Source organism: Alosa pseudoharengus, unplaced genomic scaffold (assembly GCF_046254945.1).
Source record: "Alosa pseudoharengus isolate Yale_2024_CS ecotype anadromous, Long Island Sound unplaced genomic scaffold, YU_APseudo_1.1 YU_APseudo_1.1_scf_11, whole genome shotgun sequence".
Classification (NCBI taxonomy): Eukaryota; Metazoa; Chordata; class Actinopteri; order Clupeiformes; family Clupeidae; genus Alosa; species Alosa pseudoharengus.
In genome coordinates, this window is record NW_027468576.1 from 31,041,440 (window position 1) to 31,058,968 (window position 17,529).

General features: G+C 42.7%; 2 protein-coding genes across 3 annotated transcripts in view; both read left to right on the top strand.

The window, feature by feature from the left end:
- The window catches only part of sned1 (sushi, nidogen and EGF-like domains 1), a 47,673-nt gene extending 39,918 nt beyond the window's left edge, over window positions 1-7,755 (top strand). Inside the window, exons 22-32 of the mRNA XM_076275450.1 lie at window positions 262-445; window positions 945-1,057; window positions 1,328-1,606; window positions 3,038-3,167; window positions 4,136-4,218; window positions 4,541-4,645; window positions 5,368-5,487; window positions 6,409-6,496; window positions 6,793-6,869; window positions 7,028-7,055; window positions 7,196-7,755. Coding sequence (XP_076131565.1) covers window positions 262-445; window positions 945-1,057; window positions 1,328-1,606; window positions 3,038-3,167; window positions 4,136-4,218; window positions 4,541-4,645; window positions 5,368-5,487; window positions 6,409-6,496; window positions 6,793-6,869; window positions 7,028-7,053 — 1,205 coding nt within the window. The 3' untranslated portion in view covers window positions 7,054-7,055; window positions 7,196-7,755. The remainder of the gene's footprint in view (window positions 1-261; window positions 446-944; window positions 1,058-1,327; window positions 1,607-3,037; window positions 3,168-4,135; window positions 4,219-4,540; window positions 4,646-5,367; window positions 5,488-6,408; window positions 6,497-6,792; window positions 6,870-7,027; window positions 7,056-7,195) is intronic.
- Window positions 7,756-8,886: 1,131 nt separating this feature from the next.
- The window catches only part of ryk (receptor like tyrosine kinase), a 52,342-nt gene continuing 43,699 nt past the window's right edge, over window positions 8,887-17,529 (top strand). For both annotated transcript variants that reach the window (XM_076278858.1, XM_076278859.1), the window contains exon 1: window positions 8,887-9,513. In XM_076278858.1, coding sequence (XP_076134973.1) covers window positions 9,270-9,513 — 244 coding nt within the window. In that variant the 5' untranslated portion in view covers window positions 8,887-9,269. The remainder of the gene's footprint in view (window positions 9,514-17,529) is intronic.

Below are 17,529 nucleotides of genomic sequence, written 5' to 3' on the forward strand. Positions count from 1 at the left end.
GTTTTGATTTCAAGAAAGCCTGTTTTTAATCAGCACGTCACTACAAAGCTTTTGTATCGATTTCACATCCATGACACTCAAGAAGCCTCATGTACTTTAGAAATATACACAATACTATTCAATAATATAGAGTAGTAAGACATTTTCATGGGTAGTTACTGATTTGTGTGTGTGCATGTGTGTTTGGGTCTGTGTATGTGTGTGTGTGTGTGTGTGTGTGTGTGTGTGCGTGTGCGTGTGTGTGCTCATGTGTGTGTTCAGGGCCACGGAAGGCAGAGCAGCTGCAGGTGGTGAACGTCTCGGCCTCTCAGGTGTGGCTGCGCTGGCTGCTGCAGGCGGCTCAGCACGCCTCCGTCAGTCAGGTGCGCCTCTCCCTCAGCCCCTCCGACGGCACTGGAACCCGCACAGCTATCCTCAACAGCAGCGTCACAGACTATGGCTTTAGGTGAGACAAAAACAACAAACTGCCTGTGAATGTGTGATACTACTTACACATTCATTTCTGTGTCAATACGTCAATAGAAAGAGCTCATGCAGGTCCGAAAACACGTACACATGCATTCTCAACTCAGTCACTGCCACACAACATAGAAATACTCACCACCAACACAACTGTGTGAATTAGTTAGTCAATTAATTACAGCTGACAGTTTTAATACATCAATTCTGCAAGACAAAGTCCTAAATGTAAGGTTAATAATTCATTGTGTCCCAGGCGTTGTGTAACATTTTACTTGCCAACTTTGTTAAAAGTCCCATAATATTCCACTAGGTGGCTGTAGAATCCAGTAAAATGCAAGCTGCATTACTACATTTAGCCACTAGATGGTTTCAGCATACCACCAAATTAACTTTTTTCCAGACTGAAGCCTGCTGTACTCAATCAATCCTCACACCAATTAACTAGTAGTTCATTCATTTGTATTTGATCTTCTTTTGAGCAGTTCCCTGCTTCCAGGCCAGATGTACACAGTGGATGTGGTCACTCAGAGTGGTGTAAGACCTGAGGAGCTTCCATCAACAAGCCACTCTGCTGGACCACTGCTCGTTTGGACAAGTATGTCACCACATGTACACATTCATACACACCACAGTTTTATGTGGACATATACATGCACATATACGTGCAGGGAATCCATATATTTACAAGAAAGAATCAAGAAAGAATTTGTCTTCATGTGACATACAGTATATTGATATAATGTACACGAAGTGCACATGTACTATACACAATTAAGTCTTGTTGACATCATTAAACATTGACATTTCTATTGCTTCCTCTCTCCCTCTCTCTCTCTCTCCCTTTCCATCCATCTATCTTTTTCAGGGCCTCTTCCACCCCAGAACCTCTCACTAGGTCATGTGACCCCCACTTCAGCACAGGTCACATGGGACCGGCACCCCCGGAGTATTCCGGACGGTTTCGTGGTGAACGTGACCCGTGGCCTGAACACGAGAAGCCGGTACTTGCCCGATGGGAGACTGGGCAGCTACACGATCAGAGAGCTCACCCCAGGCCAGCACTACAGACTGGCCCTGACCGCCGTCCAAAACACTGGAGAGGAACACGTTCACAGCCTGCCCCAGCACCTGGCCTTTACCACCTGTAAGTACATGTCACTAGACAGGGCTTACAAGAGTATTGCAGCCACACTGGTTCAGTTGCATCTCAGTTGCATGTTAAACAAAGGGCTTGGTGATTGTAATGCGGGCAGATGACGTTCTACACTACGATGGGTGTGTGGCTATTCCTCTGTCCTGCAAACTGTTGCAGCTGCTAGATGTTTTCTCATGTTAGCTGTGCTCTGTTAATTTCTTCCCATGGCAATCAAACAACCTGGTGAACCTCTGTCCAGTGTGTCATTATCCGTTCACCTCATACTAAGATGTGTTTCGTAGACCAGGCGGGTAACAGCAGCAGGACACTGCTGAAATTGACACCCTGGATTGAGTATTGGCTGGCAAGCATGGAGGCCACACAGATGTAACTTCGCTTTTTGCAGCTTTCATAAACATATTCAGTTCTGACCTTGGGGAGGCTGCCAAACAGTTGCCTTAAGTGATGACGGCAAGGGCCTCTCCCTCTCCCTCCTCATGTGTGTGCGTGTGTGTGTGTGTGTTTTTTTTGACAGACTGATTGTATAAAATGTCACTCTGCTTCGAGTCTTGGCTTCTAAATATTCATTCGCACACTACTGTAACTTGATACAGGTGTGGATGGCAAGAGTTGGCAGCCCGCAGTCGAGTCGAATATTATTGAGTTAAGAAGTGATGTCGGAGTCAACTTTGGAGAAATTCCCCAGGGAAAGCCATTGGCTCCTGGCTTCCGCCTGCTCCATATTGCAAAAATGTTTCCCATATGAGCGCCGCGGCACGCACTGTCTCTGTTTTGTGTTCATCCTTTTGTGTTTGCACATGTCTGCTGGCCTACAAGAATTTTGTATGAGGGTTGTCGCACTTCAGGGTGATTCCTTGTGACTGTTGACAGGGACAAAAGGCCATGTGTGAAACTGCAGTGTCACTTAAGCTGAAGTGAGTCATTGCACAATGGCGCAGTTGAACAGTGGCACGAGTTTGGTAAATAATGCATATGTTCCCCACTTACGGGAAGCTGTGGTGGAAAATAATTTCCAATCAGCAAGTTTCCCATTCAATTCATGTCAAACAGGCCACAGCATCTGTAGATACACAGAAACAAAACCATTCCTAATAAGATCACCCTGTGTTTGTAAGTGTCTGTTCTGTCTCTCCTCTCTGACGCCGAAGCTGTCTGCATGCCGTACTGAGTCAGTCCCGGTCTTTAGGACAGCACTGGTTATATCTGGGCTATAGTTATGTATGTGTACTTGTGTTTTACATTTATCGGCAGTATGTCTGGTGACATGCTTACAACTGTTCTGAATGTGAATGTGAATGCTTGTGTGGTGTGTGCGTGGTGCATGTGTGGTGTGTAATGTGTGTGTGTGTGTGTGTGTGTGTGTATGTGTGTGTGTGTATGTGTGTGTGTGTGTGTGTGTTTGTTACTGATCTGGATCAGTGCCTCTGGATGAGCGGTGGACAAGGAGAGAGAGGCTGACGGAGACCACCGGAGGCCGCCCCACTGCCCGTCACAAACCTCAAGACGTGGGCGTGACAGAGGACAGGGAACACTCAGAGGAGCTACCCAGGTAGGGCGGGGCACATGGGCATGATCCACAGAGCTAAATGTGAAGAATGACTGTTTGGTAACACTTTACTTGATTGTTTCGACATAAGAGTGACATGACACTGTCATGAACACATGACACTGTCATGACACATGAACCCTAACCCTAATCCTAACCTTTAACCCTAATCCTAACCCTAACCCTAAACCTAAACTTAACCCTAATCCTAACCCTAACTTGTTATGACAAAAACCGAATGACACTTAATGACAGAAGCGCTATGTCATAAATGTTTATGACTTGTTTATGACACGTTCATGACAGTGTCATGTCACTCTTATGTCGACACTGTCAAGTAAAGTGTAACCGACTGTTTGAATCCACTATCACGGGATAAGGTCCAGAATAAGAATAAGGATAATTCTAAGGTTCTGCCTGCACTCATCTGCTTGAGTGTCACAATGTAAAGGTCAAGATTAAAGTTCCGAATCAGTGCTGATAAATTGCTTTTCTCCGCTGCACTTACTGGCAAATTGTGTTTCGTGACATTTTGCGTCAATGAATAAGAATTGTGTTCACAGTTGAATGAAAAACGTTACTGCTAAATAGCCTATACATCTATTGAGATGTGGACATTATTACTATTTGGAAGGACCTTGAGAAAATTATGCTGTTGTACAATTAACTTTTTAACATGATTCCTTATAAAAAAAAACCTTCCTTGGCAGGCTCCTAAGCAACTGCTGCCTCTAATTATGACATAATCAGCTTAACAGAGTCACAGGACAGGAAGGCACGAAGTCCTTTGATAAAGTGACAAGACCTTAGTTTAAAAAAAAAAATGCTATTCACTACTTCCTAAAATTGTTGAGAGAATTGCTTTAAAACTTAAACTGTTTACCATGTTGTTAGTCGCTTTGGTTAAAAATGCGTCAGCCAAATGTAATGTAATGTAATGTCATTTCTGCTCCTCTCTGTTCTAACACCAGATACACAGAGCTGATTGATGGAAGGGGGAGGATAATGGCCAAGTTCACCAACCAGCAAAGGAACACGATCAGACACCGCCCCAGTGAGTGCCCTTCACAGAGGACACGTCGAGCCCGTGCGCACCCTATTGACAAACACATTGTTGTCAGATTCCTTAAAAGTCTCTGAGTAGGATGCACAACATTGGCACGGACACCTTGATTGTGTTAAGCTCGGGCCCACACATACTCGTGAAGACTTGCTTTTAGTCCAAGCTGCTTATGCACGTGCCTTCTTTAACCACACGCCACATCCAGGATATGTGGGCCTATCCTTAAATATCTTTGGATGTGTTCGGAAAGAATGTTTTCAGGTGAATAAATCAAAGTGACTCTCTAACATTAAGCATGTTCATTTCATGTCAGGACCGGAGACTCCCGTCAAACTGGAGAAAATGGAGGAAACCACCAATAAAATCAGCCTGGCCTTCGCTGAGGAGATCGCTGAGGAGACGACCAAAAAGAATGCTGGTAGGTGTCAAACGCAGTGCAGTATTAAAGATGTGGGTGTGAGATCCATAGGTGGTATTTCTGGCCATGTAATTTCTCCCAGATGGAATGAGGGAGTGAAGAGAGAGGAAAGTGAGCAGGGCAGTGAGAGGACTCTGAGATCTCTGAGGATATGTGTACCACATGAAATTCATCGTGGAAATAGGCATGCTTTACTGTTAATCCATCAATCATAGTTTCCCTTGTTTGGTTCACAGGAGGTTCAGAGGTTGGTTTAGTCACATTCTATGGAAAATGACTTCATAAAATATGGGAAATAAACCACAGAGTATGTGTGGGTGGGTAATAGAAAAAAAACTATTTTGTGTGGGAGAGCTTTAGACAGATAAGTGTTTAAAAAAAAAAAAAAAAAAAAAAACATCACATCCATGCTTTTATTTGTCTAATTACAACAAAGGGGAAAACCCCAAGTACTTCTATACTGCTGGGTACAATTTTCAAATGTTATTGTTACTTTCAACTCCAAATAATGCACCACTTTGGTATAATTTCCAGATTCCTTAATTGCTTAATTGCCGTAATTGCCTGTGTAGCTAGTGAGAGCTGACAGGGGCGGTGGAATGAGGTCAGGAGGTAGTGGGGAAATGTAGTGCAGTGTGGCAGTCGGGGCTGTAACGTGAGCTCTGGCGAGCTTTTACGAGACTGACTCGCAGGCTCCTCTAACAGCAGCTGCTGTGTTTCAGAGCTGTCCAGGGACTGCCGGAGCAGCCTGCCCTGTCAGAACGGGGGGACGTGCGTCAAGGGCGGCGACAGCTACAGCTGCGACTGCGCAACGGGCTTCAAGGGCAGACAGTGCGAGCTGTGTGAGTGTAACCTTTCAACCCGCCCTCCCCGAAGCGCACACACACACACACACACACACACACACACACACACACAGGGATGAGGAAGTGCACAAAGGCAACAATATTCTTTTTCAGTCATTGAGACCGGTTAGCACATGGCAAAAAAACAAGAGTTATTTCCAGTACTTACTTCTTGCATGCAAAAAAGGCCTCTTTAAACAGGAGATAAAAATCACTTCATGGATGAAATGAGGTCTCACTCCAAACACATTTTGAAAAATAATTTTCTTCTAAATAGCTTGTTTTTCTTCTCTTTGCATACCCAAGAGAGAGAGATAGAGAGATTTCATTCTTTTTAAATGTACTCTTGTTTTCAACTGTTTTTAAATGGTTTTTTTCTATAATTATTATTATCAGTTACTTTTGATAGAAATGTATGCTTTGTAGAACGCTTTGGCAATATTGTGCACACATGCTTAATAAAGCACATGTCACGCTTAATTGAGAGGCTTTTCTATTAGAGTGCTGCACTATATAAGTGCACTACCACATTAGAAAACCCAGGCACGGTCTCTAGAGAGAGCAATCATTAATTAAATTTTACATCCGACCCTTCCTCCCAAATGCACTCCATCACTGAACACTTACAGTTAGCCTTGGGTCCATCCCTATTTGAACACTATAGCTAAAGCCATTCATCAGCCAGGATGAGGGCTAAACAGACCTCTCTTTCTCCCCCTCCCTCTCTCCCGTGCTCCCTCTCTATCCCCCCTAGTGAATCTAATGAAATATGCAGCTCAGGCACCAAGACTGATCGTGCTCACAGATGTAGAGTCTAGCCCCTTGTCTTCTATAATCTGATTGACTTTGTCTTTTTAAAACTTTACCACTTAACTCAGTGCACCCCCCTCATCATCTGTGTTTTGGTCTTGCCTCCAGTCTGCCAGAGAGTGCCACACCCATGCACCCGTCTCTACTCGGAGACAAAGAGCGTGCCCGTCTGGGAAGATGGAGTCTGCCATTACCTGTGAGTGGAATGATCTCAATCCATTCTTTTTTTTTCTTTTAAGGTGTACAGCCGTGATTATTACCATGCACCCACAGAGTAGATTGATAAGATTGAAAATGTATATGAATGGATTGTTTGTCTGGACAATTGAAGAATACAATATTGAAGAAAACAATACACCAGTATTTAAACTTCAAGCCTGAACGATGGCCAGTGTTCAGTGCGACTGAAAGTAATTTTTGCTGTAGAGAACTTCAATCTGACATCCGATACCGTATATATGAATGACATTTGTTTCAACTTATTTTCCCCAGGTACAAGAGAACATATAAAGTGCAGCAAGATGTTTGTTACAGAGAGATTTGTGAGCCTCAACTGCCAAAGAAAACAAGTGAGTCAGTCTGTCAATACAAATCAAATACAGCCTTTCAAACTCAATCATAAAATCAAAGTTCAACATTGACATCCTAGAATAGCTGTCTTGCAAACACATTCATATAACTAACTCAATGAAAAGCGTTTTAATGTTACGCCATTCCGTCTTCACAGACAGAAGAACTCAGAGGCAACAATAGTGGTTAGTATATTTTCATCAATTAATAAATTGTCATTACAAGTGATTCAACATCTTACCAATGCACAAAATCTTAAAAATATACTGTATACTATACATATGCAAGGATTACTTGAACCTAAACGAATGATCTTACTTTTCAGGGAGATTCTTCCTGCTCAGATCCAGAGATTTCTGGGTTCTCCATCCGTAGCCCCCACCTATGGTTTCCTCTCCATTTGCTTTGACTCGTGTGAGGAATCCTATCAGGCCTCTGGACACCTGAACTCTCAGACGACGATGGGTAGCCCTAGCAATGCCAAAAAAAAACGTTTTTTTCAGACTACACTGATACGGAGTCCACACAAGGGGTAGAACTAAAACTCTGATGATGAGCGAACACTTCACAAGTTGACTGGATCAGAAGCATACCTCAGATGTCCATGCTGACACATTTGTAAAGGTACTCTTGTATGAAGTGGCAAGTTAGCCCCTCAGGGAAATTTCTAAGCGATTGCCTGTCCCTATTTCACACACACAAAAAAAAGCAAAACAAAGTGCATCTCATACTTACCATCTAACCATATACCATCGATCTTGGTTTTGTCAGTGGGCAAGACCACTCATAAAAGATGTTATGAAGACTGGAAATTTATGTCAGAAACCTGTCTCTGTACACCAAACCTCTCTGTTAACTATCATGTAAATAGTGTTTATAGGCTGTTTTGTAGGTGAATATTTTAATAATAAAAATGTTAAAATGTGAATTTTTGTGGATTGTTCTTGTCATTTTTCTGTAATCTTTTGGTACTTCATTTACCCAGGTCAGTTAAATGTTAAATGTTTCATGTTGGGGCTGTTATCATGACCGCATGCATTATGAAGCTAAAACCATAATGCTTTTTTTATATCTGAAATGTGCAGTTCAGGTAAGTGCCACAAGATGTCTCGTCATGTCAAAGGAATATTCCAATCCACTTTTTGCATTGGATGTACGTCTATTTCCCAGGGTTTCTATTATTATCGCATCATATTCAGAGGTATTGTGTAGCAATTTTGAACCATCCGAGTTATTGTCTGTTATTTCACCTTACCGATTACTGTTACTCGTTATTGATATAGAACAATTGAATAAATGCCACACTAATATAGGCTAATTAGTATATTTTACACACAAATGTAGAGTTTGTGCGGTATAGTACTTTTGGTCCCGCAATTAGGCCATAGCTCTGATGTCAGGAAAAATATTTTGGTTTTCTGCCATCTATGTTTCAAGTCTTTTATAATATATGTGTGTATTAATTGCCCTAAATGTAAACGGGCCTATTTTAAACTGGCAGAATGTACAATAGATGATAATATTTTACATTAGATTAAATGTAGCAAAGATTAAACCTTGCAGAAGGAGCCTTAATAGCTAGTTCAATCCACATGACCTTGCATGTTCACTCTCGCGAGGTTGCAGAGACGCGAACCTATTAAATGCCTTTGTGGGTGATGAATAGAGGAGACCCGCTGCTTTATTAATACGGAGAGTGTGTGAGAGCGCATAAAGTTATCTAACTTTTTAAAATCATCTTTACTGGGACTTAGGTTGTTTTCTTGAGACCTTTTTAATTGCACAACTAACACTAGGGCTACTAAGTACTCTATCCCATTAAAGACTTGAAGTTGCTGCTGTTCCCAAATCAAAGCTGCTGATGGCATAAATGACCATAACACCGCAGAACTTCACTTGTGGCAGCGCATCATATGCGAACGCGCCCGTATACCAGACATCCATGCGTGCGCGCCCTAGTTTCAAGTGACCCCCCAACCCCACCTCCTTCCTACAATGAAAACTGAGATAGCAGGGGGGAGGGAAAAGACCATGAAAGGAGAGAGTTGGATGATGGCTACTTTTCGGGCCATTCTCTGCTAAATTCCTTTGGCCTGTCTCACTCCTAGGCTGTCCAAAGGATAGTACAAGAGAGGGTAAACGTAGAGAGGCAACTTTGCGCCCAGCAAGCGATTTTTTGGAATCTTGCGGTCTCCACACATACTGAACGAGTCTGGTAGACCAAAGTTAGCTCGTCAACGTTAGCATTGGTAGCTACCAGCTAGCAGGAAGAAAAACCGGGAGAGGAAGAGGAGACAGGCACAGTTATCTATCAAGTCGTATTATGTTGCCTTTAGGACGGAGTTTAAGCTTTGGGTGACACTGAAGTAGTGGAGGTGCTTCTTCAACGAAAGGAATTAATGCAACAAGCACGGATAACCGCGATGTCGGGGCAGGAGGACACTCATTGCGGTGCCAGCTCGTATGTGTCCCGAGGCTGGCCACATTCGGTCCTTTGGAGACTCGGAGGTTTCTTTTTCCTTCTTCTGCTAGAAGGGGCCCTGTGCCTTGCGAGTCCGAGCGGCCCGCCGGGCACTAACAATAACAGTAATCGTCCATATGTCAATATATTCCTGAGCACAGAGGAGGTGAAGAAACTATTAGGTGAGTAGATGTAAAATTCCGCTTCTTGCATTGTTTTGACTGAGTATGGCGTCTGGCAGCACCTCACACACTACAGAGACCTACTGATACAGACGGTTTAAGTTCACGTCAGGATTGTGGCTAAAATCAAACTATCTTAGATTGTAAGGTCGTTAACAATAGCAAAGTTAAAGGACCCTTTCGTATCAAGCAGTGGGGTCGAGCAGAAGTGCTACTCAAATTCTCTCACCAAGTTTACATTTCGACGTCAATGTAGCCAGCAAGCTAATTTTTTCACTTTGCCTTAATCCACAGTTCGTTTGTTGGTCCAACAAGTGGTTGAGCAAAATGTAGGCTGGGGCCGAGCAACTTGTGTATTACAACTGTGTTGCTGTTTGTAGCACATTGCTTAGGCTACAGCTAACGTAGGCCTAAATTAAATTCTTTACGAACAAGAGCGAAAGTCCACACTGACACTGGGTCTGTGGATTATCATCCATATGGTTTGCGCGTCACTTTAAGTAAAACGCTTTAGTTAACCCTTTGTCACGTAACGTTATCGCTAGTCATTCATCTTAAACAATGTAACTCATCTTTACGTCACAGCCGTAATTGTACCATAGTAAGTAAGGTTTTTGTTTACCACCGCTGTGTTTTTCATCATAATTGCAAACCACTGTGAAATTAAAGTCACCGCGTGACTAGTCACACAGACATTCGAAATGAGCGCGTTCAATGTACTTTCCGCAACAAAGTAACTTTTTTCTCCATTAATACTTATCCACTGGACAGCGATATGCTGTGTTTGGACTTGTCAGAATGGTGAAATTCGCTGTCTTCAAAACAAGGCTATGGTAGAACCTAAGTTGATATCTTATTTAGTTATTGGAGCTCCAAACACCGAAATGCAATGTGTTTGTTTACACGTTTGTGGCGCTTAAACAGAGCACACAGCTCTCTCAAACGTGTGAAGGTTTTTGCTGTCTTGGATTCGTTTTAAAGGAGGGGGTTGTTTATTTTAAGGGAATTACTCCATAAGATTCAATTTTTCTGTAATTCAATCAAGTCTCTGTGGACCAGATGCACATTTTGGCCTTATTAAACTAAGGGAAAATGGAGTAGGATGGCGCAACATGGCTTTTTCTTAACATGTAGCTGTAATGGGAAGCATATGCATAAGGGACAGGGACTACTTTGTGTTTTGGGCAGAAAACGATGCTGCCTGTGCCAGCACACGCAATGCACGTGTATTTTGGGTAAAACAATGCATTGCCCTTTCTATAGCCAACAAATATGAGGCTATAGAATGATTAAGCTTTTTATGTATGATCTACACAGAAACGTCCTAAATGAAATGATATGTATGCCTGTGAGACATATGTGTCTTTGAATGTATCTGTGAGTATGGAATGTTTTGATTGCAAGTGTAGTTTCTAGCCTTTTCCTTGGGAGCAACTGTGACTCTCTGATTTCACTGTAAATTAATGATTGTTAATTCGTGGGTGTGCCATTACTCTCCAAGTAGAAACCCATCATTACTGTTGCAAGGCTAACACTTAAGAGTAATGAAAGGTTTGAAGACCCTCTTTTCTCCTCGAGTGTGAATGAGGGGACCAGATTTTAAGACCACTTCTACATTAGTGAGTGGTACCATCAGTGCAATAATGATGTGGGGAATGCAGTGTAATTGTGAAAAAAGAGAAAATACATCAAAGATGTTATACTGCAGCTTTCACAGATTGTTTATAAGGACTTACCAAGTGACTGCAATGCATATAGGCATCTTGTGTGTTTACAGTGATCTTTACCCATGATGGAATATATTAGATCAGTCGTCCCATTTTGTAAAAAACGCCGACAAATTTCATGCAAAAGCCTGAAGAATAGCAGGTTGATGACATCTCCTAGATAGCATGCACAATCAGTTTTATAGTTCATCCTGACACCCCTGATGGATGTGTGTGGCAATGGAACCCGCTTTCTTTACAGTTTTGTATTGTCAGTGTAATGTTTTAGTATACAAAGATAATATTTCATCATGCAAATAACCCAAAAAGTTGATATTGCGTTTAACTTTCAGCTGATTGTTAATTCTGGGTGTTTTTTTTTTTATAATGTAATGGTGAGTGCTTTGAAATAATTCTGCATTGATAGGGTGTTTGATTAAGGTGGAACCTAAGTGCTCTGTCGCATGTAAACAGCTGTATTTTGACACTGTGTACTCTTTGCTGTTGTCAGGTCAATCATGTGAAACATGACATTTTCTTTTTTTAGCCAACTCAATCTCAAACTTTTTGGTAGGCCAAACCTATTTTGTGACACTTTGCAATTTGTTCACAATTTGCCCTGCAGTGTTTAGTCCTCTATGTAGCCGTAGCTTTCCCTTTCAAATTCTTAATGGAAATCCTTCCTTTGCTGGAATGAATGGAGTGCGTGTGTGTGTGTTTGTCTGTGTGTGTCTGTGTGTGCCTGTATGTGTCTGTGTGTGTGTGTGTGTGTGTGTGTGTGTGTGTGTGTGTGTGTGTGTGTGTGTGTGTGTGTGTGTGTGTGTGTGTGTGTGTGTGTGTGTGTGTGTGTGTGTGTGTGTGTGTGTGTGTGTGTGTGTGTGTGTGTGTGTGTGTGAGAGAGAGAGAGAGAGAGGCAGGTAGTGACACACAGTCGTAGAGACATAGTTGTAGCCATAGGGTACTAGAAATAGCTGAACTGCAAATTTCGAATGTTTCTAGAGTTACATTTACCACAGGAAGCTTTGTTACATGAACAATAGAAGCTGTCGGTCTTGGAGGAGAGGTCCTGTCGTTACTTCTGAAAGATGACTCGGGGCCTCTGTGATGGATAGGCAGATAGACCTGAGGGAAAAAGGGAGAATGTCTCAATTGGATGCATGACCGTTCTGTAGCCAATAATGCCTCTATGCCCCCTGAGAATCAGGTGGCATGCCACCAGTGTCGACTGAGGATTGGATTACGCTCTGTCCGTGTGTCTGTGCTTTTAAAGGTACTCACTCTAGCATGACTTGCCACAATGCTTCACTTGGTCCTTTCAAGTATTTGTCGTTTAGAGGGGGCTAACTTAAGTTAGTCCTAAGTTTTGGGGCAATTTCGGGAGACCGTCCAGGTGTTCAGTAACTTTGGACACTGTCCTGACGCATACACCATAAAAGGTGCTATACTGTGTGCCTGTAAGAAAGCAAACTATATATAAACAAGGAGTGTTCTCCAGAATTGTTGGTAGTGTCCTCAAAAACCATGAATGTCAGTCAAGAGCCTCTTGTGTACTCACCATCTCTCTCTCACTCTCACCCCCCCCCCCCATCTTTCTCTCCCTGTCTTCATCACTTGGAGTCATTTCCTCTGGCCCTCTCTGGGGTCTCTCCCCAGCACTGTAATTCCTTTCACAGATCTTAATCTGTCAAGGTTTCACTACAGAGCTTTCTCTCATAGTGCAGCAAAACTGAGAACTCAAATACATCTCTTCTCTTCTCTATTCTCTCCTTTTCTCTTATCTTCTATCTTCTGCTATTTCTTTTTTCCCTTTCTTTTGATGACACTACTACTCCATTTCTCTTAGTCAGTACACTCTCGTCTTTGTGTCTGACTGTTAGGGGTTGGAATCACAGGGTAGCTCTCGATACGGTAGAGTTGGGACAATATATTAAGTGTTGTAGTATCGCAATATCCTTTTGGCACAATATATCGTATCGCTGTGTCGCCAAGTATCACAATAATAATATTATTATTTAAGTTTAATTTTGGTACATTTATCTGTTTTGAAATCAGCAATATGGCCTACGACTGTGTGTTTCTTGTCATATTGTAAATTGCAAAGTAAGTATAAGTCAATTTTAGTATTTGTCAGTATGAAAAGTTTACCACGCCAAAATGGCTGCAATATTCTGTAAAGTAATACGTAAAGTCTCAATATTTTATTGTGGTCCAAATATCTTGATGATATCATCGTCACCTCTGTAGCAGTTCTAACCCTTACAATATGGTACTGACAGAATAACACACATGAGTTTGTCTCTGTGAAATTTATCCTCACTCATTTGATAAGCACCATCACGAGAAGTTGTGGAGTAGGGTCTAGTAAGTCAAATTGGTGTTGGAATCAGGTTGGAGCGCCTGCATGTTTTTTGTAAAAATGTCAACATTTGGCACCAGTGCATCACAAGCATCTGCCAAATATGATATTTCGATATCGGTCCCACCGCAATCCACTTTACTTCATTTCACTCTCTTTCCCCCTCTGTCCATCTGCTTTTTCTTTTGTAAAGACCTTTGTAAGGATAACCCTGATTGCACAGATTTCTTTCATAAACATAGGCCAAATGAACAGTGAAGTGCAATGTAATATTTATGTTTGTATCACAGTTATCCATCTCTGATTCAAAGAGCCATAACTGGCTTTGACATAATGACATAATGTAAACCCAGCAGAGATCGTTGGATTTGTGTGGAGTCCAAGTTGAAGACCTATGTTTGCCTGTGTTGACAGTGGTTGTTAAAACGGCCAGTGAAATGTATTCCACTTGTAATTAGTTTGGCTTCTACTTGTGGTTTCAAATTTGAACACTGATTGGAGTAGATGAATGAGGAACATGATGGACACAAAATCAAGACTTTCATAAAGCTAAAGAGCAACATTTGTGTGCAGAGCAATGTTTGTGGTGTAGTGTAACCACATCATGTAAGCACTTACAAAAAGGAAATAAATTGGGGGGGGGGGGGGCGTACTGGTGCAAGCGTCTGCAGCAGTGTCCGTACCACATTTGGGTCCGAGTGCGCCCAGGGACCTGGGTTTGAGTCTGACCCGCAGTCATTTCCCAGTCCCACCACATCTCTCTCTTTCTCTCTCTCTCCCCCCCCCCCCCCCCCCACTTGCTTCCTGTCACTCTTCACTGTCCTGTCTGAATAAAGGTAAAAAAGCCCCAAATATACTTAAAAAGAAAAGAACAGCAGATTAGCATGTTTGCTAAGTCCACTCTAACAGTATAACAAAAGCTTCATAGCTCTCTCATTTTCATATTTTAACTGTTACTCTCTACCAGATACAACCCATGTAAAGTGGACGCAAAGTGGAATGTAAATCCTACCAACTACGTCTCCGGCCTGCTTGTTCGCCTTACTGGCCTTGCCGTGTGAGCTCCGCGGCGACACACAAGAGGTTGTCGTCCATTCACACAATTGTGAATACGAAGGTCGAGCTCAGACGCTATGCCTCGCTGGTAGTGATTTATGGCACTGGCGGGCCGCTCACTAAACATTTTTCTTTGGCAACAGGCAACTGAGGCCAGGCCTCCTGTATGGGTGACGGGCACTTCGCAGGGCTTTAGGGTTCTGAGCTTTGTATTAATATAGATAGTGTATATATACTCTTTGTTCCCGTGAGTGAAATTTGGTCTCTGCATTTATCCCATTCCCTGAATTAGTGAACCACACACAGCACACAGTGAACACTCAGTGAGGTGAAGCACACACTAACCTGGAACAGTGAGCTGCCTGCTACAGCGGCGCTCGGGGAGCAGTGAGGGGTTGGGTGCCTTGCTCAAGGGCACTTCAGCAGTGGATGTGGACATGGGAGAGCCGTGCTCAACCACTTCCCCCGCCCACATTTTTCCTACTGGGTCGGGGATCGAACCAGCAACCCTTCGGTTACAAGTAGGCCACAGCTGCCCCTTTGCGTGCCTCTGAACAGATATCTGATGATGTGACTCACCAGAAAAAAAAAAGAAAGAAAGACAGGACAGGGTTTAACAGTGTTCACTGCGGGACATGGTCATAAGGAAGGAAATTATAGCTGCCATGCATAGAGGGGTCAGCATTTCATTGCTCTTCAAAACATGCTGTACACCATTCCCAGATGGAAAAATTGTTTGGCCATGTGGTTTCTTGAGGATGGTTTTATTGAATGCACAGATCATAGAATAAAAAGTCACTTTCCCTTTGCTTTCTAACTTTGTACCGTGATTTTCACTTTGTTTGGCATCCGTTAGTAAGGATTTACGCATGGCTCAGACGTGGGGACAAGACTATAATTGACATAGACATAGCCTCTGTTTTCTCAGAGTTTTGGAAGGCAGCAGTGACGGCCTGCTACACAATTGTAAATGTCTAAACATCTATGTTCTATTCTAAAATCTTGTTCTACATGGCTTTTAAAATGACTGCTGCTAGAAAATATAGGGTGTATGAAAGCAGACAATCCAACAGCACAGAGACGAGATGGAAGATCAGTTGACCAATTTCTCCACCCACAGTGTCGCCATTCTACTTTTGAGCCTACTCTTATCGACATGCCGGCTAGTCTGATAACACAGTTCCCCTTAAGGACCTGTCTACGCAAACTGCTCTGTTTGGTTATTTGGCATCCTTCCTTCTTTGCTCTTGTTTCTTCCTATGGCAGTACCTTATTTTAGGGTTTTTCTTTCGCCTTGTTCTCCAAGGTTTTTTTTCTGCTATAAGGCCAGGTTTGAAGAATTCCCCCCCCCCCCCATTTCTCTTGATTGCCTGGTATGCAGCGTTGAAAGCCCTTTGACTGACGTACCTCCAGCAAGGCAGCAATGAGAGTGGTCGTAGCTGTATTTTGGATGGATGGAGTGGGAGGGTTGGAGTTTGTGCTGGGATAATTTTCCCCCTCTTGCCAAAGATTTGAGGATGCAGCTGAGAAAGACGCAGGCCCTTTGCGGACTTGCTGTTGTGCTGCTGTTGGCAGGGACTTGCTGCTGGAGACTGCATAGGATTCCCGAACACAGAAGGGAAATTGGAGTCCAGTGCCAGGGACTGAATTCTTGGATTTAGGTTGGAAGTATTTTTTTGTGTGTGTGCGTTGACTAGACTGCCTCTTGCTCTGGTGTCGACGTTTGCCTTCGTGAGACTACTGTGGCTTTCATCAAGATAAAAATACAATGTCTTGCCACCTGTTTCACATCCTGCTTCACACCAACTGACTGAAATGCTTCTGTGGTCAAAATATTGTTTTTAGTTGAAACATGAGAGTATGTTTTTTCTTTTATGGTTTGTTATAATGTTATGCTGGGGTCATGTTTGTCAGCTGCACCTCACATAAATCACAAAAACATTGAGGCAGGTAACGCTCATCAAACTTTAGGAGAGCTGACTGTGCTGTTGACTTCCCTATATCATAAGTCAAACATGTTCCATTTTTTTTTATTATTGTTTATATTTTATCTGATGTACTTAGTTATTGTATATAATGTATTGTATTTTTTACCTGGGTCATTGTTTTTCTGATTTATGTGAGGTGCAGATTCAGCTACATGCAATGTTTTTGACCCCAGAAACATTTCAGTCTGTTGACTCTACTGACAAAATCTGAAACATTTTGTAGGCTACATTGAAGAACCTAAGCTTGCGTAGTTTGCGTTGACATGTTGTAGACCGTGTTAGAGAAATCTGGTGATTTTTGCGGCGATGCAGCCAGGCAGCTACAGCACTGCACTCACGTTTGAGCCCCCATGTTCATGCCCCCAGTAGCGCTGTAGCTGCCTGGCTGTTTTAGCTGCTGACTGCAGCAACCCGAGCTAAGTAAAACCGATTGTTTTCGGAAGTTTTTTCGTACCGACAGACCTCGAGAAACGGAGATCTATGAAAAATCCCTGGATTTCTCTTTTAACCTTTCAAACCAATCTGTCCAGGTGGCCTCCAATTTATCTGCATGTTTGCATCGCCATCGCCGTCACCTCCTCTTTAAGAATGGAAATGGTGTGGGAACGGTCCTACAACTTCCTACAGCAAATGTGGGGTCACAGGGTTGATGGCTTGCTAGTTCAGTTCTGATTTGGTTTCCCTCTATCCTTTTCATCATATTCTTCTTTTAGTCCTTTCAGTCTTCATTTTCTCTCTTGTATTTTTCTTTTTTCCCTCCTGTTTTTTATATCCCATTGTCATTTTGCCTCCATCCTTTGTCTGTCCAGTTTCATCTGCTCTGTCTGTTTGATGTTCTCCAGTCCTGTGTTCTATCTAAATGTGGGTGTAATTTTTAGCTCAGTGTTTCTGTGATGTGGAACCTCTCTCT